Here is a 25573-nt window from a genome sequence, read left to right as displayed (position 1 = left end):
CATCTGGATAACCATATAAATAACATCCCTAATCATGCTTTGTGGAACACCTCTGCTCAGTCTCTAAGCATGACCCTGAGCTTCCAGTTGCTAACCATTTTAATTCACCACCCTGCTCTCTTGCCCACATTTCTGTCCTTGGTCTGCTGCATTGTTCCAGGTGAAGCTCAATGCAAGCTCGAGGAACAGCACCCCATCTTCCAATTAGGCATTCTGCAGCCTTCTGAACTCAACATTAAGTTCAACAATCTCAGAGCATGACTGCCTTTTTTTTTTCTTTCACTTTAATTTGTTTTTTCTATTTTTTTAAATTTAGTTTTATTTTATTTTTTAACCATGGGCCTGTCTTAACCTTGCTTTTCATGTTTTTGCTTTTGGACAGAGCTGTTCATTATTCTGCCATTAACACACACTCTGGATTAATGCTTTGTCTTTCACTACAACTATTACCACTCCCTTTGCCTTTTGTTCTGTGACATCTCTGTCATTTAATCTCTCCTGCCCTCTACCCTATCACACACACCTTCCCTTCTGTTCTTCTTCTTCGCCCCTTCCCCCCTTTCACTTGCTCAAAGTCTATTACATTTCTAATCTTTGCCAGTTCTGATGAAAGGTCACAGGCCTGAAACATTAACTCTGTTTCTCTCTCCAATAGTGCCAGTTGACAGCTAATATTATTTCTATTTTTAAAAAAGGAGATAGAACAAGTCCAGGGAACTGTAGACCAGTTGGCTTAATGCCAGTGGTGGTAATAGAATCCTTAATTCAAAGATGTTATAGCAAAAACATCTGGAAATGCAAAATATAATAAAAGGTAGTCAGCACTGATTTCAAAAGAGGTTATCAACCTTAATCAACCTTACTGAATTCTTTGAAGTAATAGAAAGCGTCAACAAGAGTTCAAATCCCACCTGGTAACTGGGGAATTAAAATTCTTTTCATTAAATAAGTCTGGAGTAAAAATAAAGTCACAGTAATGCTGGCCAAGAAACTAACAAATTATCATAAAAATCCATCTGGTTCACTAAATGCTCTTTAGGGAAGGAAATCTGCTATCCTTACCTGATCTGCCTGTATGTGATTTCAGACCCATAGCAATATGGTTTACTCTTAACTATCCTCTGAAATGGCCCAGCAAGCTGCTATAAAAATGTCTATCAAGAATAAAACCATCCAACATCAACCTAGGCATCAGATATGACAAAGGCACACCCAGCCCAGTCCAACCATACAAAATTCAGCTAACATCTGGGGACTTGTGCCAAAATTGGGAGAGCTGTCCCACAGACTAGTTAAGCAACAGCCTGACAGTTATACTCTCAGAATCATGCCCTTCAGCCAACATCACTGACTCCATCACTATTCCTGGGTATGTCCTGTCCAACCGGCAAGACAGACCCAGCAGAGGTGACGGCACAGTGGTACACAGTCAGGAGGGAGTGGCCCTGGGAGTCATAGAAACATAGAAAATAGGAGCAGGAGTAGGCCTTTCAGCCCTTTGAGCCAGCTCCGCCATTCATTATGATCATGGCTGATCATCCAACTCGGTAAAATAAAAGCAAAATACTGCGGAAGTTGGAAATCTGAAACAAAAACAAGAAATGCTGGAAATACTCAGCAGCTCTGGCAGCATCTGTGGAAAGCCTGTTCCGGCTTTCACCCCATACCCTTTGATCCCTTTAGACCCAAGAGCTATATCTAACTCCTTCTTGAAAACATATAATGTTTTGGCCTCAACTGCTTTCTGTGGTAGTGAATTCCACAGGCTCACCACACTCTGGGTAAAGATATTTCTCCTCATCTCAGTCCTGAAAGGTTTACCCCGTATCCTTAGACTATGACCCCTGGTTCTGGACTCCCCCACCATCAGGAACATCCTTCAAGTCCTGTTAGAATTTTATAGGTTTCTATGAGATCCCCCCTCACTCTTCTGAACTCCAGCGAATATAATCCCAACCGACTCAATCTCTCCTCATACGTCAGTCCCGCCATCCCAGGAATCAGTCTGGTAAACCTTCGCTGCACTCCCTCTATAGCAAGAACATCCTTCCTCAGATAAGGAGACCAAAACTGTACACAATATTCCAGGTGTGGCCTCGCCATGGCCCTGTATAATTGCAGCAAGACATCCCTGCTCCTGTACTTGAATCCTCTCGCTATGAAGGCCAACATACCATTTGCCTTTTTTACTGCCTGTTGCACCTGCATGCTTACCTTCATCGACTGGTGTATGAGAACACCCAGGTCTCGCTGCATATTCCCTCTCTCAGTTTATAGCCCTTCAGATAACAATCTGCCTTCCTGTCTTTGCTACCAAAGTGGATAACCTCACATTTATCCACATTATACTGCATCTGCCATGCATTTTGCCCACTCACTCAACTTATCCAAATCACGCTGAAGCCTCTTTGCATCCTCCTCACAACTCACCCTCCCATCCAGTTTTGTGTCATCTGCAAATTTGGAGATATTACATTTAGTTCCCTCATCTAAATCATTAATGTATATTGTGAATAGCTGGGGTCCTAGCACCGATCCCTACGGTACCCCACTAGTCACTGCCTGGCATTTGGAAAAAGACCCATTTATCCCTACTCTTTGTTTCCTGTCTGCCAACCAATTTTCTATCCGTCGCAATATACTACCCCCAATCCCATGTGCTTTAATTTTACACGCTAATCTCTTATGTGGGACTTTGTCGAAAGCCTTCTGAAAGTCCAAATAAACCACATCCACTGGCTCCCCCTCATCAACTCTGCTAGTTACATCCTCGAAGAATTCTAGTAGATTTGTCAAGCATGAGTCCTCAACATCGACTCCAGGCCTCGTGAAATCTCATGGCATTAAGCAAACATGGGCAAGGAAACCTCCTGCTGATTAGCACCTACGTCCCTCCCTCAACTGATGAATCAGCTGAACATCAGTTGGAAGAAGCACTGAAGACAGCAAGGGCACAGAATGCAGTCTGGGTGGGGGAACCTCAATAGCTATCATCAAGAATGGCTCAGTAGCACTACTACTGACCAAGCCCTGAAGAATATACCTCAAGACTGGGCCTGTGGCAGGTGGTGAGGAGAAAAAACTGAAATAAAAACCAAAAATGCTGGAAATTCTCAGCAGGTTTGGCAGCATTTGTGGAGAGAAACAGGCTTAATGTTTCAGGTTGCTGACCTTTGTCAGAACTGAAAAAAGTTAGATACGTAACAAGCTTTAAGCAAGTACAGAGGCAGGGAAAGGGAGGAGTAAAACATTAGAGAAAAAAGGCAGATTGGGGTGTGTGGCCCAAATAAGCATTCTTTATGCAAATGCACGGAGTATAAGGAACAAATTGAATGCATTGCAGGCACAAATTCAACTTAGAGGGTAAGACATGGTAGCCATTATTCAGATGGTGCTGCATGATGGTCAGGACTGGGTACTAAGAATAACAGGTTAGAAGGTCTACAGAAAAGTTAGGGAAAATGGCAGAGGGGAGGAGTAGCCTTAGTGATTAAGGATGAAATCACTTCAATGCTAAGACAGGATATAACAAGAGGTAAGCAGGCAGTGAACACTTTATGACTAGAATTAAGAAGTAGAAAGGGATTTAAGACTGTTGTGGGAGTTGTTTAAAAGGCCCCCTGGTAGCAACAGTGAAATGGCAGACTGTACAAATGCCGAGATTAGACAAGCACATAGCAAAGACAGTGTTTTTCAAGGAGGGGATTTTACATTTTATATTGACTGGGAAAAGCAGACTAGCAGAAGTCAGAAAGGTAGTGAATTTGTTGAGTGCGTCCAGGATAGTTTTCTGTAACATTATGTCCTAGAACCAACAAGGGGGCAGACCATATTAGATTTAGTAACAAGTAATGAACCAGATTTAGTTAACAGCCTTTGGCACGTAAAAAATTAGCTAATAGCAATCATAATATGGTTGATTTCAAAAAAGTGTTTGAAAGGGAGAAACGCATATCCACTAAGAATCTAGATTCAGTTAAGGCTGACTTCAATGGAATGAGACAGAGACTGTCCACAGTAAACTGGGCAAATCAGTTAATGGGTAAAACAACAGCAGATCATGGGAATTGTTCAATAAATAATGTGAAACAGAACCAGTTTATACTCCTAAGGGGCAAGTGCTCAGCTTGCCAAACAGACAGCCATGGACAATGAAAGAAGAATGAGTTTTTTTCATTCATTCATGGGATGTGGGGTGACTGGCAAGGCCAGCATTTATTGCCCATCCCTAATTGCTCATGACAACTGAGTGGCTTGCTAGGCCATTTAACAGTCAACCACATTGCTGTGGGTCTGGAGTCACATGTCGGCCAGAACAAGTAAGGATGGCAGATTTCCTTCCCGAAAGGACATTAGTGAACCAGATGGGTTTTTTACAACAATCGATGATAGTTTCATGGCAGCATTACTGACCACTAGTTTTCAATTCCAGATTTTTATTAATTAACTGAATTAATTAATTGAATTCAAATTCCACCAGCTTCTGTGGTGTGATTTGAACCCATGTCCCCAGGGCATTAGCCTGGGCTTCTGGATTACTAGTCCAGTGCCATTATCACAAGACCACTGTCTCCCCTAGAACATAAGAGGTTAACAAAACGAAAAGAAAAAGCATACAAAAATGTATTTGTGTGGAGCATAAATGGACATGGACCAGTTGGGCCAACTGGCTTGTTTTTGTGCTATACACTTGACAAACACATGCACAGGTATACAAACACAGATGTAAACAACACACAAGTGGACCAACACACAGGTATATAAACACACACATACTTACTGATACACAAACTTACACAGTTTCCTACAGAAAACATATAAACATATGCAAGGACCAAACAGGTAAAAAACATGCAAGTGTGTAGCAGCCTGGTATACTTGAAAGTGGCCACGTCTGGAAAGCAAACTTCCCAGAAGGTTACTGTTTTACTGCCGTCACTTCCTCTCAGCCTCTATATAAAAAAACAGGCCCTATAGCTGTATAGAATCTGAACTTATTGTTGTCTACTGAATTCAGGATTATGCACAACCCACAGATTTCAATGCAGAAATAAGTGCAGCTTGTTAACTTACTCCCGGACAAGTGGGTGAGGCTCCACAAGAATCAGCTCTCTCAAAACGTTCTGCACATCAGCATCTCGCAGGTTCAGGGACACAATACTATTGCAGGCTTCCATTCGGATGCCAGGCTCAGGCTCGTAATGAAGTGCCCACAGTAGCAAGTTCTTCAGCTGCTCGGTTACATGACCAATCGCTCCCAAAGCTTCTCCATCAGGTTACAGGTGAGTTGTATCCATATGTGAAAAACAATTGGAGATGAGAAACATGGCCTCAGTATCGAATAATATCAGTACTATCAAACACCCTCAGACCGGCGCTTTTACACTGAGCAAAATCAAACGATCAGAGAGCCACACCTGGGAAATACAGACCCAATACAGAGACATGATGGGCATTTCAGACCCAATAAAGTGCCACACCTGGGAATTATAGACACAACAGAGAGCCACACCTGGGAATTATAGACACAATAGAGAGCCACACCTGGGAATTAGAGACACAACAGAGAGCCACACCTGGGAATTATAGACACAATAGAGAGCCACACCTGGGAATTAGAGACACAACAGAGAGCCACACCTGGGAATTATAGACACAACAGAGAGCCACACCTGGGAATTAGAGACACAACAGAGAGCCACACCTGGGAATTATAGACACAACAGAGAGTCACACCTGGGAATTAGAGACACAACAGAGAGCCACACCTGGGAATTATAGACACAACAGAGAGCCACACCTGGGAATTATAGACACAACAGAGAGTCACACCTGGGAATTAGAGACACAACAGAGAGTCACACCTGGGAATTAGAGACACAACAGAGAGCCACACCTGGGAATTATAGACACAACAGAGAGTCACACCTGGGAATTATAGACACAACAGAGAGCCACACCTGGGAATTAGAGACACAACAGAGAGTCACACCTGGGAATTAGAGACACAACAGAGAGCCACACCTGGGAATTATAGACACAACAGAGAGTCACACCTGGGAATTATAGACACAACAGAGAGCCACACCTGGGAATTATAGACACAACAGAGAGCCACACCTGGGAATTATAGACACAACAGAGAGTCACACCTGGGAATTATAGACACAACAGAGAGTCACACCTGGGAATTAGAGACACAACAGAGAGCCACACCTGGGAATTATAGACACAACAGAGAGCCACACCTGGGAATTATAGACACAACAGAGAGCCACACCTGGGAATTATAGACACAATAGAGAGCCACACCTGGGAATTAGAGACACAACAGAGAGCCACACCTGGGAATTATAGACACAACAGAGAGCCACACCTGGGAATTATAGACACAACAGAGAGTCACACCTGGGAATTAGAGACACAACAGAGAGCCACACCTGGGAATTATAGACACAATAGAGAGCCACACCTGGGAATTAGAGACACAACAGAGAGCCACACCTGGGAATTAGAGACACAACAGAGAGTCACACCTGGGAATTAGAGACACAACAGAGAGTCACACCTGGGAATTAGAGACACAACAGAGAGCCACACCTGGGAATTATAGACACAACAGAGAGTCACACCTGGGAATTAGAGACACAACAGAGAGTCACACCTGGGAATTATAGACACAACAGAGAGTCACACCTGGGAATTAGAGACACAACAGAGAGCCACACCTGGGAATTATAGACACAACAGAGAGTCACACCTGGGAATTAGAGACACAACAGAGAGCCACACCTGGGAATTATAGACACAACAGAGAGTCACACCTGGGAATTATAGACACAACAGAGAGCCACACCTGGGAATTAGAGACACAACAGAGAGTCACACCTGGGAATTAGAGACACAACAGAGAGTCACACCTGGGAATTAGAGACACAACAGAGAGCCACACCTGGGAATTATAGACACAACAGAGAGTCACACCTGGGAATTATAGACACAACAGAGAGCCACACCTGGGAATTAGAGACACAACAGAGAGCCACACCTGGGAATTATAGACACAACAGAGAGTCACACCTGGGAATTATAGACACAACAGAGAGTCACACCTGGGAATTAGAGACACAACAGAGAGCCACACCTGGGAATTATAGACACAACAGAGAGTCACACCTGGGAATTATAGACACAACAGAGAGCCACACCTGGGAATTATAGACACAACAGAGAGCCACACCTGGGAATTATAGACACAATAGAGAGTCACACCTGGGAATTAGAGACACAACAGAGAGTCACACCTGGGAATTAGAGACACAACAGAGAGCCACACCTGGGAATTATAGACACAACAGAGAGTCACACCTGGGAATTATAGACACAACAGAGAGCCACACCTGGGAATTATAGACACAACAGAGAGCCACACCTGGGAATTATAGACACAACAGAGAGTCACACCTGGGAATTATAGACACAACAGAGAGTCACACCTGGGAATTATAGACACAACAGAGAGCCACACCTGGGAATTATAGACACAACAGAGAGTCACACCTGGGAATTATAGACACAACAGAGAGCCACACCTGGGAATTATAGACATAATAGAGAGTCACACCTGGGAATTATAGACACAACAGAGAGCCACACCTGGGAATTATAGACACAACAGAGAGTCACACCTGGGAATTATAGACACAACAGAGAGCCACACCTGGGAATTATAGACACAACAGAGAGCCACACCTGGGAATTATAGACACAACAGAGAGCCACACCTGGGAATTATAGACACAACAGAGAGTCACACCTGGGAATTATAGACACAATAGAGAGTCACACCTGGGAATTATAGACACAACAGAGAGCCACACCTGGGAATTATAGACACAACAGAGAGTCACACCTGGGAATTATAGACACAAGAGAGAGTCACACCTGGGAATTATAGACACAAGAGAGAGTCACACCTGGGAATTAGAGACACAACAGAGAGCCACACCTGGGAATTATAGACACAACAGAGAGCCACACCTGGGAATTAGAGACACAACAGAGAGCCACACCTGGGAATTATAGACACAACAGAGAGCCACACCTGGGAATTATAGACACAACAGAGAGTCACACCTGGGAATTATAGACACAATAGAGAGCCACACCTGGGAATTATAGACACAAGAGAGAGTCACACCTGGGAATTAGAGACACAACAGAGAGCCACACCTGGGAATTATAGACACAACAGAGAGCCACACCTGGGAATTATAGACACAACAGAGAGTCACACCTGGGAATTATAGACACAAGAGAGAGTCACACCTGGGAATTATAGACACAAGAGAGAGTCACACCTGGGAATTAGAGACACAACAGAGAGCCACACCTGGGAATTATAGACACAACAGAGAGCCACACCTGGGAATTAGAGACACAACAGAGAGCCACACCTGGGAATTATAGACACAACAGAGAGCCACACCTGGGAATTATAGACACAACAGAGAGTCACACCTGGGAATTATAGACACAATAGAGAGCCACACCTGGGAATTATAGACACAAGAGAGAGTCACACCTGGGAATTAGAGACACAACAGAGAGCCACACCTGGGAATTATAGACACAAGAGAGAGTCACACCTGGGAATTAGAGACACAACAGAGAGCCACACCTGGGAATTATAGACACAACAGAGAGCCACACCTGGGAATTATAGACACAAGAGAGAGCCACACCTGGGAATTATAGACACAACAGAGAGTCACACCTGGGAATTAGAGACACAACAGAGAGTCACACCTGGGAATTATAGACACAAGAGAGAGTCACACCTGGGAATTAGAGACACAACAGAGAGCCACACCTGGGAATTATAGACACAAGAGAGAGCCACACCTGGGAATTATAGACACAACAGAGAGCCACACCTGGGAATTATAGACACAAGAGAGAGCCACACCTGGGAATTATAGACACAAGAGAGAGTCACACCTGGGAATTAGAGACACAACAGAGAGCCACACCTGGGAATTATAGACACAATAGAGAGCCACACCTGGGAATTAGAGACACAACAGAGAGCCACACCTGGGAATTATAGACACAACAGAGAGTCACACCTGGGAATTAGAGACACAACAGAGAGCCACACCTGGGAATTATAGACACAACAGAGAGCCACACCTGGGAATTATAGACACAACAGAGAGCCACACCTGGGAATTAGAGACACAACAGAGAGCCACACCTGGGAATTATAGACACAACAGAGAGTCACACCTGGGAATTAGAGACACAACAGAGAGCCACACCTGGGAATTAGAGACACAACAGAGAGTCACACCTGGGAATTAGAGACACAACAGAGAGCCACACCTGGGAATTATAGACACAACAGAGAGCCACACCTGGGAATTATAGACACAACAGAGAGCCACACCTGGGAATTAGAGACACAACAGAGAGCCACACCTGGGAATTATAGACACAACAGAGAGTCACACCTGGGAATTAGAGACACAACAGAGAGCCACACCTGGGAATTATAGACACAACAGAGAGTCACACCTGGGAATTATAGACACAACAGAGAGCCACACCTGGGAATTAGAGACACAACAGAGAGTCACACCTGGGAATTAGAGACACAACAGAGAGTCACACCTGGGAATTAGAGACACAACAGAGAGCAACACCTGGGAATTATAGACACAACAGAGAGTCACACCTGGGAATTATAGACATAACAGAGAGCCACACCTGGGAATTAGAGACACAACAGAGAGCCACACCTGGGAATTATAGACACAACAGAGAGTCACACCTGGGAATTATAGACACAACAGAGAGTCACACCTGGGAATTAGAGACACAACAGAGAGCCACACCTGGGAATTATAGACACAACAGAGAGTCACACCTGGGAATTATAGACACAACAGAGAGCCACACCTGGGAATTATAGACACAACAGAGAGCCACACCTGGGAATTATAGACACAATAGAGAGTCACACCTGGGAATTAGAGACACAACAGAGAGTCACACCTGGGAATTAGAGACACAACAGAGAGCCACACCTGGGAATTATAGACACAACAGAGAGTCACACCTGGGAATTATAGACACAACAGAGAGCCACACCTGGGAATTATAGACACAACAGAGAGCCACACCTGGGAATTATAGACACAACAGAGAGTCACACCTGGGAATTATAGACACAACAGAGAGTCACACCTGGGAATTATAGACACAACAGAGAGCCACACCTGGGAATTATAGACACAACAGAGAGTCACACCTGGGAATTATAGACACAACAGAGAGCCACACCTGGGAATGATAGACATAATAGAGAGTCACACCTGGGAATTATAGACACAACAGAGAGCCACACCTGGGAATTATAGACACAACAGAGAGTCACACCTGGGAATTATAGACACAACAGAGAGCCACACCTGGGAATTATAGACACAACAGAGAGCCACACCTGGGAATTATAGACACAACAGAGAGCCACACCTGGGAATTATAGACACAACAGAGAGTCACACCTGGGAATTATAGACACAATAGAGAGTCACACCTGGGAATTATAGACACAACAGAGAGCCACACCTGGGAATTATAGACACAACAGAGAGTCACACCTGGGAATTATAGACACAAGAGAGAGTCACACCTGGGAATTATAGACACAAGAGAGAGTCACACCTGGGAATTAGAGACACAACAGAGAGCCACACCTGGGAATTATAGACACAACAGAGAGCCACACCTGGGAATTAGAGACACAACAGAGAGCCACACCTGGGAATTAGAGACACAACAGAGAGCCACACCTGGGAATTATAGACACAACAGAGAGTCACACCTGGGAATTATAGACACAATAGAGAGCCACACCTGGGAATTATAGACACAAGAGAGAGTCACACCTGGGAATTAGAGACACAACAGAGAGCCACACCTGGGAATTATAGACACAACAGAGAGTCACACCTGGGAATTATAGACACAACAGAGAGCCACACCTGGGAATTATAGACACAATAGAGAGCCACACCTGGGAATTATAGACACAACAGAGAGTCACACCTGGGAATTATAGACACAACAGAGAGTCACACCTGGGAATTATAGACACAACAGAGAGTCACACCTGGGAATTATAGACACAAGAAAGAGTCACACCTGGGAATTATAGACACAAGAGAGAGTCACACCTGGGAATTAGAGACACAACAGAGAGCCACACCTGGGAATTATAGACACAACAGAGAGTCACACCTGGGAATTATAGACACAAGAGAGAGTCACACCTGGGAATTATAGACACAAGAGAGAGTCACACCTGGGAATTAGAGACACAACAGAGAGCCACACCTGGGAATTATAGACACAACAGAGAGCCACACCTGGGAATTAGAGACACAACAGAGAGCCACACCTGGGAATTATAGACACAACAGAGAGCCACACCTGGGAATTATAGACACAACAGAGAGTCACACCTGGGAATTATAGACACAATAGAGAGCCACACCTGGGAATTATAGACACAAGAGAGAGTCACACCTGGGAATTAGAGACACAACAGAGAGCCACACCTGGGAATTATAGACACAAGAGAGAGTCACACCTGGGAATTAGAGACACAACAGAGAGCCACACCTGGGAATTATAGACACAACAGAGAGCCACACCTGGGAATTATAGACACAAGAGAGAGTCACACCTGGGAATTAGAGACACAACAGAGAGTCACACCTGGGAATTATAGACACAACAGAGAGCCACACCTGGGAATTAGAGACACAACAGAGAGCCACACCTGGGAATTATAGACACAAGAGAGAGCCACACCTGGGAATTATAGACACAACAGAGAGCCACACCTGGGAATTATAGACACAAGAGAGAGCCACACCTGGGAATTATAGACACAAGAGAGAGTCACACCTGGGAATTAGAGACACAACAGAGAGTCACACCTGGGAATTATAGACACAACAGAGAGTCACACCTGGGAATTAGAGACACAACAGAGAGCCACACCTGGGAATTATAGACACAAGAGAGAGCCACACCTGGGAATTAAAGACACAAGAGAGAGTCACACCTGGGAATTAGAGACACAACAGAGAGCCACACCTGGGAATAGTAGACACAACAGAGTGCCACACCTGGGAATTATAGACACAACAGAGAGCCACACCTGGGAATTATAGACACAACAGAGAGTCACACCTGGGAATTATAGACACAACAGAGTGCCACACCTGGGAATTATAGACACAACAGAGAGCCACACCTGGGAATTATAGACACAAGAGAGAGCCACACCTGGGAATTATAGACACAAGAGAGAGTCACACCTGGGAATTATAGACACAACAGAGAGCCACACCTGGGAATTATAGACACAACAGAGAGCCACACCTGGGAATTATAGACACAACAGAGAGCCACACCTGGGAATTATAGACACAACAGAGAGCCACACCTGGGAATTATAGACACAACAGAGAGCCACACCTGGGAATTATAGACACAAGAGAGAGCCACACCTGGGAATTATAGACACAAGAGAGAGTCACACCTGGGAATTATAGACACAACAGAGAGCCACACCTGGGAATTATAGACACAACAGAGAGCCACACCTGGGAATTATAGACACAACAGAGAGCCACACCTGGGAATTATAGACACAACAGAGTGCCACACCTGGGAATTATAGACACAACAGAGAGTCACACCTGGGAATTATAGACACAACAGAGTGCCACACCTGGGAATTATAGACACAACAGAGAGCCACACCTGGGAATTATAGACACAACAGAGTGCCACACCTGGGAATTATAGACACAACAGAGAGCCACACCTGGGAATTATAGACACAACAGAGTGCCACACCTGGGAATTATAGACACAAAAGAGAGCCACACCTGGGAATTATAGACACAATGGAGAGTCACACCTGGGAATTATAGACACAAAAGAGAGCCACACATGGGAACTATAGACACAACAGAGAGTCACACCTGGGAATTATAGACACAAAAGAGAGCCACACCTGGGAACTATAGACACAAAAGAGAGCCACACCTGGGAATTAGAGACACAACAGAGAGCCACACCTGGGAATTATAGACACAAAAGAGAGCCACACCTGGGAATTATAGACACAACAGAGAGTCACACCTGGGAATTATAGACACAAAAGAGAGCCACACCTGGGAACTATAGACACAAAAGAGAGCCACACCTGGGAATTATAGACACAACAGAGAGCCACACCTGGGAATTAGAGACACAACAGAGAGTCACACCTGGGAATTATAGACACAACAGAGAGTCACACCTGGGAATTATAGACACAACAGAGAGTCACACCTGGGAATTATAGACACAACAGAGTCACACCTGGGAATTATAGACACAACAGAGAGCCACACCTGGGAATTATAGACACAATAGAGAGTCACACCTGGGAATTATAGACACAACAGAGAGTCACACCTGGGAATTATAGACACAACAGAGAGTCACACCTGGGAATTATAGACACAACAGAGAGCCACACCTGGGAAATATAGACACAACAGAGAGTCACACCTGGGAATTATAGACACAACAGAGAGTCACACCTGGGAATTATAGACACAACAGAGAGTCACACCTGGGAATTATAGACACAACAGAGAGCCACACCTGGGAATTATAGACACAACAGAGAGCCACACCTGGGAATTTTAGACACAATAGAGAGCCACACCTGGGAATTATAGACACAACAGAGAGTCACATCTGGGAATTATAGACACAACAGAGAGTCACACCTGGGAATTACAGACACAACAGAGAGCCACACCTGGGAATTATAGACACAACAGAGAGTCACACCTGGGAATTATAGACACAACAGAGAGCCACACCTGGGAATTATAGACACAACAGAGAGCCACACCTGGGAATTATAGACACAACAGAGAGTCACACCTGGGAATTATAGACACAACAGAGAGCCACACCTGGGAATTATAGACACAATAGAGAGCCACACCTGGGAATTATAGACACAACAGAGAGTCACATCTGGGAATTATAGACACAACAGAGAGTCACACCTGGGAATTATAGACACAACAGAGAGTCACACCTGGGAATTATAGACACAATGGAGAGCCACACCTGGGAATTATAGACACAACAGAGAGCCACACCTGGGAATTATAGACACAATGGAGAGTCACACCTGGGAATTATAGACACAACAGAGAGTCACACCTGGGAATTATAGACACAACAGAGAGCCACACCTGGGAATTATAGACACAACAGAGAGTCACACCTGGGAATTATAGACACAACAGAGAGCCACACCTGGGAATTATAGACACAATAGAGAGCCACACCTGGGAATTATAGACACAACAGAGAGTCACATCTGGGAATTATAGACACAACAGAGAGTCACACCTGGGAATTATAGACACAACAGAGAGTCACACCTGGGAATTATAGACACAACGGAGAGCCACACCTGGGAATTATAGACACAACAGAGAGCCACACCTGGGAATTATAGACACAACAGAGAGTCACACCTGGGAATTATAGACACAACAGAGAGCCACACGTGAGAATTATAGACACAACAGAGAGTCACATCTGGGAATTATAGACACAACAGAGAGTCACACCTGGGAATTATAGACACAACAGAGAGTCACACCTGGGAATTATAGACACAACAGAGAGCCACACCTGGGAATTATAGACACAACAGAGAGTCACACCTGGGAATTATAGACACAACAGAGAGCCACACCTGGGAATTATAGACACAACAGAGAGCCACACCTGGGAATTATAGACACAACAGAGAGCCACACCTGGGAATTATAGACACAACAGAGAGCCACACCTGGGAATTATAGACACAATGGAGAGTCACACCTGGGAATAAAAGACACAATAGAGAGTCACACCTGGGAATTATAGACACAACAGAGAGCCACACCTGGGAATTATAGACACAACAGAGAGCCACACCTGGGAATTATAGACACAATGGAGAGTCACACCTGGGAATAAAAGACACAATAGAGAGTCACACCTGGGAATTATAGACACAACAGAGAGCCACACCTGGGAATTATAGACACAAAAGAGAGCCACACCTGGGAATTATAGACACAACAGAGAGCCACACCTGGGAATTATAGACACAACAGAGAGCCACACCTGGGAATTATAGACACAACAGAGAGCCACACCTGGGAATTATAGACACAACAGAGAGCCACACCTGGGAACTATAGACACAACAGAGAGTCACACCTGGGAATTATAGACACAAAAGAGAGCCACACCTGGGAACTATAGACACAAAAGAGAGCCACACCTGGGAATTAGAGACACAACAGAGAGCCACACCTGGGAATTATAGACACAAAAGAGAGCCACACCTGGGAATTATAGACACAACAGAGAGTCACACCTGGGAATTATAGACACAAAAGAGAGCCACACCTGGGAATTATAGACACAAAAGAGAGCCACACCTGGGAATTATAGACACAACAGAGAGCCACACCTGGGAATTAGAGACACAACAGAGAGTCACACCTGGGAATTATAGACACAACAGAGAGTCACACCTGGGAATTATAGACACAACAGAGAGTCACACCTGGGAATTATAGACACAACAGAGTCACACCTGGGAATTATAGACACAACAGAGAGCCACACCTGGGAATTATAGACACAATAGAGAGTCACACCTGGGAATTATAGACACAACAGAGAGTCACACCTGGGAATTATAGACACAACAGAGAGTCACACCTGGGAATTATAGACACAACAGAGAGCCACACCTGGGAAATATAGACACAACAGAGAGTCACACCTGGGAATTATAGACACAACAGAGAGTCACACCTGGGAATTATAGACACAACAGAGAGTCACACCTGGGAATTATAGACACAACAGAGAGCCACACCTGGGAATTATAGACACAACAGAGAGCCACACCTGGGAATTTTAGACACAATAGAGAGCCACACCTGGGAATTATAGACACAACAGAGAGTCACATCTGGGAATTATAGACACAACAGAGAGTCACACCTGGGAATTACAGACACAACAGAGAGCCACACCTGGGAATTATAGACACAACAGAGAGTCACACCTGGGAATTATAGACACAACAGAGAGCCACACCTGGGAATTATAGACACAACAGAGAGCCACACCTGGGAATTATAGACACAACAGAGAGTCACACCTGGGAATTATAGACACAACAGAGAGCCACACCTGGGAATTATAGACACAATAGAGAGCCACACCTGGGAATTATAGACACAACAGAGAGTCACATCTGGGAATTATAGACACAACAGAGAGTCACACCTGGGAATTATAGACACAACAGAGAGTCACACCTGGGAATTATAGACACAATGGAGAGCCACACCTGGGAATTATAGACACAACAGAGAGCCACACCTGGGAATTATAGACACAATGGAGAGTCACACCTGGGAATTATAGACACAACAGAGAGTCACACCTGGGAATTATAGACACAACAGAGAGCCACACCTGGGAATTATAGACACAACAGAGAGTCACACCTGGGAATTATAGACACAACAGAGAGCCACACCTGGGAATTATAGACACAATAGAGAGCCACACCTGGGAATTATAGACACAACAGAGAGTCACATCTGGGAATTATAGACACAACAGAGAGTCACACCTGGGAATTATAGACACAACAGAGAGTCACACCTGGGAATTATAGACACAACGGAGAGCCACACCTGGGAATTATAGACACAACAGAGAGCCACACCTGGGAATTATAGACACAACAGAGAGTCACACCTGGGAATTATAGACACAACAGAGAGCCACACGTGAGAATTATAGACACAACAGAGAGTCACATCTGGGAATTATAGACACAACAGAGAGTCACACCTGGGAATTATAGACACAACAGAGAGTCACACCTGGGAATTATAGACACAACAGAGAGCCACACCTGGGAATTATAGACACAACAGAGAGTCACACCTGGGAATTATAGACACAACAGAGAGCCACACCTGGGAATTATAGACACAACAGAGAGCCACACCTGGGAATTATAGACACAACAGAGAGCCACACCTGGGAATTATAGACACAACAGAGAGCCACACCTGGGAATTATAGACACAATGGAGAGTCACACCTGGGAATAAAAGACACAATAGAGAGTCACACCTGGGAATTATAGACACAACAGAGAGCCACACCTGGGAATTATAGACACAACAGAGAGCCACACCTGGGAATTATAGACACAATGGAGAGTCACACCTGGGAATAAAAGACACAATAGAGAGTCACACCTGGGAATTATAGACACAACAGAGAGCCACACCTGGGAATTATAGACACAAAAGAGAGCCACACCTGGGAATTATAGACACAACAGAGAGCCACACCTGGGAATTATAGACACAACAGAGAGCCACACCTGGGAATTATAGACACAACAGAGAGCCACACCTGGGAATTATAGACACAACAGAGAGACACACGTGAGAATTATAGACACAAAAGAGAGCCACACCTGGGAATTATAGACACAATGGAGAGTCACACCTGGGAATAAAAGACACAATAGAGAGTCACACCTGGGAATTATAGACACAACAGAGAGTCACACCTGGGAATTATAGACACAACAGAGAGTCACACCTGGGAATTATAGACACAACAGAGAGCCACACCTGGGAATTATAGACACAACAGAGAGCCACACCTGGGAATTATAGACACAAAAGAGAGCCACACCTGGGAATTATAGACACAACAGAGAGTCACACCTGGGAATTATAGACACAACAGAGAGCCACACCTGGGAATTATAGACACAACAGAGAGCCACACCTGGGAATTATAGACACAACAGAGAGCCACACCTGGGAATTATAGACACAACGGAGAGCCACACCTGGGAATTATAGACACAATGGAGAGTCACACCTGGGAATTATAGACACAACAGAGAGCCACACCTGGGAATTATAGACACAACAGAGAGCCACACCTGGGAATTATAGACACAACAGAGAGCCACACCTGGGAATTATAGACACAATGGAGAGTCACACCTGGGAATTATAGACACAATGGAGAGCCACACCTGGGAATTATAGACACAACAGAGAGCCACACCTGGGAATTATAGACACAACAGAGAGTCACACCTGGGAATTATAGACACAACAGAGAGCCACACGTGAGAATTATAGACACAACAGAGAGTCACATCTGGGAATTATAGACACAACAGAGAGTCACACCTGGGAATTATAGACACAACAGAGAGTCACACCTGGGAATTATAGACACAACAGAGAGCCACACCTGGGAATTATAGACACAACAGAGAGTCACACCTGGGAATTATAGACACAACAGAGAGCCACACCTGGGAATTATAGACACAACAGAGAGCCACACCTGGGAATTATAGACACAACAGAGAGCCACACCTGGGAATTATAGACACAACAGAGAGCCACACCTGGGAATTATAGACACAATGGAGAGTCACACCTGGGAATAAAAGACACAATAGAGAGTCACACCTGGGAATTATAGACACAACAGAGAGCCACACCTGGGAATTATAGACACAACAGAGAGCCACACCTGGGAATTATAGACACAATGGAGAGTCACACCTGGGAATAAAAGACACAATAGAGAGTCACACCTGGGAATTATAGACACAACAGAGAGCCACACCTGGGAATTATAGACACAAAAGAGAGCCACACCTGGGAATTATAGACACAACAGAGAGCCACACCTGGGAATTATAGACACAACAGAGAGCCACACCTGGGAATTATAGACACAACAGAGAGCCACACCTGGGAATTATAGACACAACAGAGAGCCACACGTGAGAATTATAGACACAAAAGAGAGCCACACCTGGGAATTATAGACACAATGGAGAGTCACACCTGGGAATAAAAGACACAATAGAGAGTCACACCTGGGAATTATAGACACAACAGAGAGTCACACCTGGGAATTATAGACACAACAGAGAGTCACACCTGGGAATTATAGACACAACAGAGAGCCACACCTGGGAATTATAGACACAACAGAGAGCCACACCTGGGAATTATAGACACAAAAGAGAGCCACACCTGGGAATTATAGACACAACAGAGAGTCACACCTGGGAATTATAGACACAACAGAGAGCCACACCTGGGAATTATAGACACAACAGAGAGCCACACCTGGGAATTATAGACACAACAGAGAGCCACACCTGGGAATTATAGACACAACAGAGAGCCACACCTGGGAATTATAGACACAATGGAGAGTCACACCTGGGAATTATAGACACAACAGAGAGCCACACCTGGGAATTATAGACACAACAGAGAGCCACACCTGGGAATTATAGACACAACAGAGAGCCACACCTGGGAATTATAGACACAACAGAGAGCCACACCTGGGAATTATAGACACAACAGAGAGCCACACCTGGGAATTATAGACACAACAGAGAGCCACACCTGGGAATTATAGACACAATAGAGAGCCACACCTGGGAATTATAGACACAACAGAGAGCCACACCTGGGAATTATAGACACAACAGAGAGCCACACCTGGGAATTATAGACACAATAGAGAGCCACACCTGGGAATTATAGACACAACAGAGAGCCACACCTGGGAATTATAGACACAACAGAGAGCCACGCCTGGGAATTATAGACACAACAGAGAGCCACACCTGGGAATTATAGACACAACAGAGAGTCACACCTGGGAATTGTAGACACAACAGAGAGCCACACCTGGGAATTATAGACACAAAAGAGAGCCACACCTGGGAATTATAGACACAACAGAGAGCCACACCTGGGAATTATCGACACAACAGAGAGTCACACCTGGGAATTATAGACACAACAGAGAGCCACACCTGGGAATTATAGACACAACAGAGAGCCACACCTGGGAATTATAGACACAATAGAGAGCCACACCTGGGAATTATAGACACCATAGGGAGTCACACCTGGGAATTACTTTGCATCTATGTTCACTATGGAGAATGACAATGTAGGTGTAGAGATCAGGGTGGGGGATTGCGATATACTTGAACACATCAGCATTGAAAGGGACGAAGTATTAGCTGTTTTAGTGGGCTTAAAATTGGATAAATCTCCAGGCCCAGATGAGATGTATCCCAGGCTGTTATGTGAAACAAGGGAGGAGATTGCAGGGGCTCTGACACAAATTTTCAAATTCTATCTGGCCACAGGAGAGGTACCAGAGGAGGGGAGGACAGTGAATGTGGTGTCATTATTCAAGAAGGATAGTAGGGATAAACCAGGTATTTACAGGCCAGTGAGTCTAACATCAGTGGTTGAGAAAATATTGGAAAAAATTCTGAGGGGACAGGATTAATCTCCACTTGGAGAGGCAGGGATTAATCAGGGATAGTCAGCATGGCTTTCTCAGGGGAGATCGTGTCTCACTCACTTGATTGAATTTTTCGAGGTGGTGACTGGATATGTAGATGAGGGTAAAGAAGTTCATGTAGTCTGCATGGACTTCAGTAAGGCTTTTGATAAGGTCCCGCATGGGAGATTGGTTAAGAAGGTAAGAGCCCATAGGATCCAGGGCAATTTGGCAAAGTGGATCCAACATTGGCTTCGTGGCAGGAGGCAGAGGGTGATGGTCGAGGGCTGTTTTTGCGAGTGGAAGCCTGTGTCCAGTGGTGAACTGCAGGGATCGTTGCTGGGACCCTTGCTGTTTGTAGTGTACATTAATGATTTAGATGTGAATATAGGAGGCATGATAAGTAAGTTCGCAGATGACACGAAAATACGTGGTGTCTTAAATAGTGAGGAGGAAAGCCTTAGATTACAGGATGATATAGATAGGCTGGTAAGATGGGCGGAGCAGTGGCAAATGGAATTTAATCCTGAGAAGTGTGAGGTGATGCATTTTGGGAGGACTAACAAGGCAAGTGAATATACAATGGATGGTAGGACTATAGGAAGTACAGACGGTCAGAGGGAGCTTGGTGCACTTGTCCATAGATCACTGAAGGCAGCAGCACAAGTAGATGAGGTGGTTAGGAAGGCATATGGGATACTTATATTCTATGCCTCAGCTAATAAAGACAAGAGCAAGGAGGTTATGATGGAGATGTACAAAATGCTAGTTAGGCCACAGCTGGAGTACTGTGTACAGTTCTGGGCATCACACTATAGGAAGGATGTGATTGCACTGGAGAGGGTGCAGAGGAGATTCACCAGGATGTTGCCTGGGCTGGAGCATTTCAGTTATGAAGAGAGACTGAAAAGGCTAGGGTTGTTTTCCTTAGAGCAGAGAAGGCTGAGGGGGAACATGATTGAGGTATACAAAATTACGTGGGGCATTGATAGGTTAGATAGGAAGACTCGGTTACCCTTAGAGGAGGAGTCAATAACCAGGGGGCATAGAATTAAGGGAAGGGGCAGGAGGTTTCGAGGGGATTTGAGGAAACAAAATTTCACCCAGATGGTGGTCAGAACTTGGAACACACTGCCTGAAGAGGTGGTAGAGGCAGGAACCCTCACAACATTCAAGAAGTATTTAAATGAGCACTTGAAACACCATAGCAAACAAAGCTAGGGGCCAAGTGCTGGAAATGGAATTAGAATAGTTAGGTGCTTTATGGCTGGCACGGACAGGCTGGGCTGAAAGGCCTGTTTCTGTGCTGTCTCACTCTATGACTCAATTATAGACACAATGGGGAGTCACACCTGGGAATTATAGAACCAACAGAGCCACACCTGGGAATTATACAACCAATAGAGAGTCACAACTGGGAATTTTAGACCCAATGGTGCGTCACACCTGGGAATTATAGAAATAATAGAGAGCCAAACCTGGGAATTACAGATCCCACAGATATTCACACTGGGCATTAGAGACCCAAATGAGAGGCTCATCTGGGAAATATAGACCCAAAAGAGAGTCACACCTGGGAATTACAGATTGAATTGAGTGTCACACCCAGGAACCAGAGACTCATTAGAGTCACACCCAGGAACTAGAGAATCATTAGAGACTCACATCCAAGTACAAGAGACTGATTAGAGAGTCACAGCCAAGAACTAGAGACTGATTAGAGAGTCACACCCAGGAACCACAGACTCATTAGAGTCACAGCCAAGAACTAGAGACTGATTAGAGAGTCACACCCAGGAACCACAGACTCATTAGAGTCACAGCCAAGAACTAGAGACTGATTAGAGAGTCACACCCAGGAACCACAGACTCATTAGAGTCACACCCAAGAACTAGAGACTCATTAGAGAGTCACACCCAGGAACTAGAGACTCATTAGAGAGTCACACCCAGGAACTAGAGACTCATTAGAGTGACACCCAGGAACCAGAGACTGATTAGAGAGTCACACCCAGGAACTAGAGACTCATTAGAGTTATACCCCGAACCAGAGACTCATTAGAGAGTCACACCCAGGAACTGGAGACTCATTAGAATGTCACACCCAGGAACTGGAGACTGATTAGAGAGTCACACCCAGGAACTGGAGACTCATTAGAATGTCACACCCAGGAACTAGAGACTCATTAGAGAGTCACACCCAGGAACTGGAGACTCATTAGAATGTCACACCCAGGAACTGGAGACTCATTAGAATGTCACACCCAGGAACTAGAGACTCATTAGAGAGTCTCACCCAGGAACTAGAGACTCATTGGAGAGGCACACCCAGGAACTAGACACTCATTCGAGAGGCAAACCCAGGAACTAGAGACTCATTAATCACACCCAGGAACTAGAGACTCATTAGAGAGTCACACCCAGGAACTAGAGACTCATTAGAGAGTCACACCCAGGAACTAGAGACTCATTGGAGTGTCGCACCCAGGAACTAGAGACTCATTGGAGTGTCGCACCCAGGAAATAGAGACTCATTAGAGAGTCACACCCAGGAACTGGAGACTCATTAGAGAGTCACACCCAGGAACTGGAGACTCATTAGAATGTCACACCCAGGAACTGGAGACTCATTAGAGAGTCACACCCAGGAACTGGAGACTCATTAGAGAGTCACACCCAGGAACTGGAGACTCATTAGAATGTCACACCCAGGAACTAGAGACTCATTAGAGAGTCACACCCAGGAACTGGAGACTCATTAGAATGTCACACCCAGGAACTAGAGACTCATTGGAGAGTCACACCCAGGAACTGAAGACTCATTAGAATGTCACACCCAGGAACTGGAGACTCATTAGAATGTCACACCCAGGAACTAGAGAATCATTAGAGACTCACACCCAAGTACTAGAGACTGATTAGAGAGTCACACCCAGGAACCACAGACTCATTAGAGTCACAGCCAAGAACTAGAGACTGATTAGAGAGTCACACCCAGGAACTAGAGACTCATTAGAGAGTCACACCGAGGAACTAGAGACTCATTCGAGTGACACCCAGGAACCAGAGACTGATTGGAGAGTCACACCCAGGAACTAGAGACTCATTAGAAATACACCCCGAACCAGAGAATCATTAGAGAGTCACACCCAGGAACGAGAGACTCATTAGAGAGTCACACCCAAGAACCACAGACTCATTAAAGTGTCACACCCAGGAACGAGAGACTCATTAGAGAGTCACACCCAGGAACTGGAGACTCATTAGAATGTCACACCCAGGAACTAGAGACTCATTAGAATGTCACACCCAGGAACTAGAGATTCATTGGAGAGTCACACCCAGGAACTGGAGACTCATTAGAATCACACCCAGGAATCAGAGACTCATTAGAGAGTCACACCCAGGAACTGGAGACTCATTAGAGAGTCACACCCAGGAACTAGAGACTCATTAGAGAGTCACACCCAGGAACTGGAGACTCATTAGAGAGTCACACCCAGGAACTGGAGACTCATTAGAATGTCACACCCAGGAACTGGAGACTCATTAGAATGTCACACCCAGGAACTACAGATTGATTAGAGAATCACACCCAGGAACTAGAGACTCATTGGTCGCACCCAGGAACTAGAGACTCATTCGAGAGTCACACCCAGGAACGAGAGACTCATTAGAGTGTCACAAACAGGAACTAGAGACTCATTGGAGTGTCGCACCCAGGAACGAGAGTTTCATTACAGAATCACACCCTGTAAACAGAGACTCATTTGACTGTCACACCCAGGAACTAGAGACTCATTAGAGAGTCTCACCCAGGAACTAGAGACTCATTGGAGAGGCACACCCAGGAACTAGAGACTCATTAATCACACCCAGGAACTAGAGACTCATTAGAGAGTCACACCCAGGAACTAGAGACTCATTAGAGAGTCACACCCAGGAACTGGAGACTCATTAGAATGTCACACCCAGGAACTAGAGACTGATTAGAGAGTCACACCCAGGAACGAGAGACTCATTAGAGAGACACACCCAGGAAATACAGACTCATTGGAGAGTCGCACCCAGGATAGACAGACTGATTAGAGAGTCACACCCAGGAACTAGAGACTCATTAGAGTGTCACAAACAGGAACTAGAGACTGATTATCGAGTCACACCCAAGAACTAGACACTCATTCGAAGGCAAACCCAGGAACTAGAGACTCATTAATCACACCCAGGAACTAGAGACTCATTAGAGAGTCACACCCAGGAAATAGAGACTCATTCGAGAGGCAAACCCAGGAACTAGAGACTCATTAATCACACCCAGGAACGAGAGTTTCATTACAGAGTCACACCCAGTAAACAGAGACTCATTTGACTGTCACACCCAGGAACTAGAGACTCATTAGGGAGTCTCACCCAGGAACGAGTGACTCATTCGAGAGTCACCCCCAGGAACTGGAGACTCATTACAGAGTCACACCCAGGAACGAGTGACTCATTACAGAGTCACCCCCAGGAACTGGAGACTCAGTACAGAGTCTCACCCAGGAACGAGTGACTCATTACAGAGTCACACCCAGGAACTAGAGACTCATTTGACTGTCACACGCAGGAACTAAAGATTCATTGGAGAGGCACACCCAGAAACTAGAGACTCATTGGAGAGGCACACCCAGTAACTAGAGACTCATTGCAGTGTCGCACCCAGGAACTAGAGACTCATTAGAATGTCACACCCAGGAACTGGAGACTCATTAGAATGTCACACCCAGGAACTAGAGACTCATTCGAGAGTCACACCCAGGAACTGGAGACTCATTTGACTGTCACACGCAGGAACTAAAGATTCATTGCAGTGTCGCACCCAGGAACTAGAGACTCATTTGACTGTCACACGCAGGAACTAAAGATTCATTGGAGAGGCACACCCAGGAACTAGAGACTCATTACAGTGTCGCACCCAGGAAAAAGAGACTCATTAGAGAGTCTCACCCAGGAACTAGAGACTCATTGGAGAGTCACACCCAGG

At 45.1% G+C, this 25573-nt stretch overlaps 1 protein-coding gene across 1 annotated transcript in view; it reads right to left on the bottom strand.

The window, feature by feature from the left end:
- heatr4 (HEAT repeat containing 4) overlaps positions 1-25573 on the bottom strand; it is a 218662-nt gene that overhangs the window by 23850 nt on the left and 169239 nt on the right. The window contains exon 12 of the mRNA XM_068038394.1: positions 5074-5263. Within this exon, the coding sequence (XP_067894495.1) occupies positions 5074-5263 (190 nt within the window). The remainder of the gene's footprint in view (positions 1-5073; positions 5264-25573) is intronic.

The sequence above is a fragment of the Heterodontus francisci genome, chromosome 9 (assembly GCF_036365525.1).
Source record: "Heterodontus francisci isolate sHetFra1 chromosome 9, sHetFra1.hap1, whole genome shotgun sequence".
Taxonomy (NCBI): domain Eukaryota; kingdom Metazoa; phylum Chordata; class Chondrichthyes; order Heterodontiformes; family Heterodontidae; genus Heterodontus; species Heterodontus francisci.
This window is presented reverse-complemented; position numbering and strand designations above follow the sequence as displayed.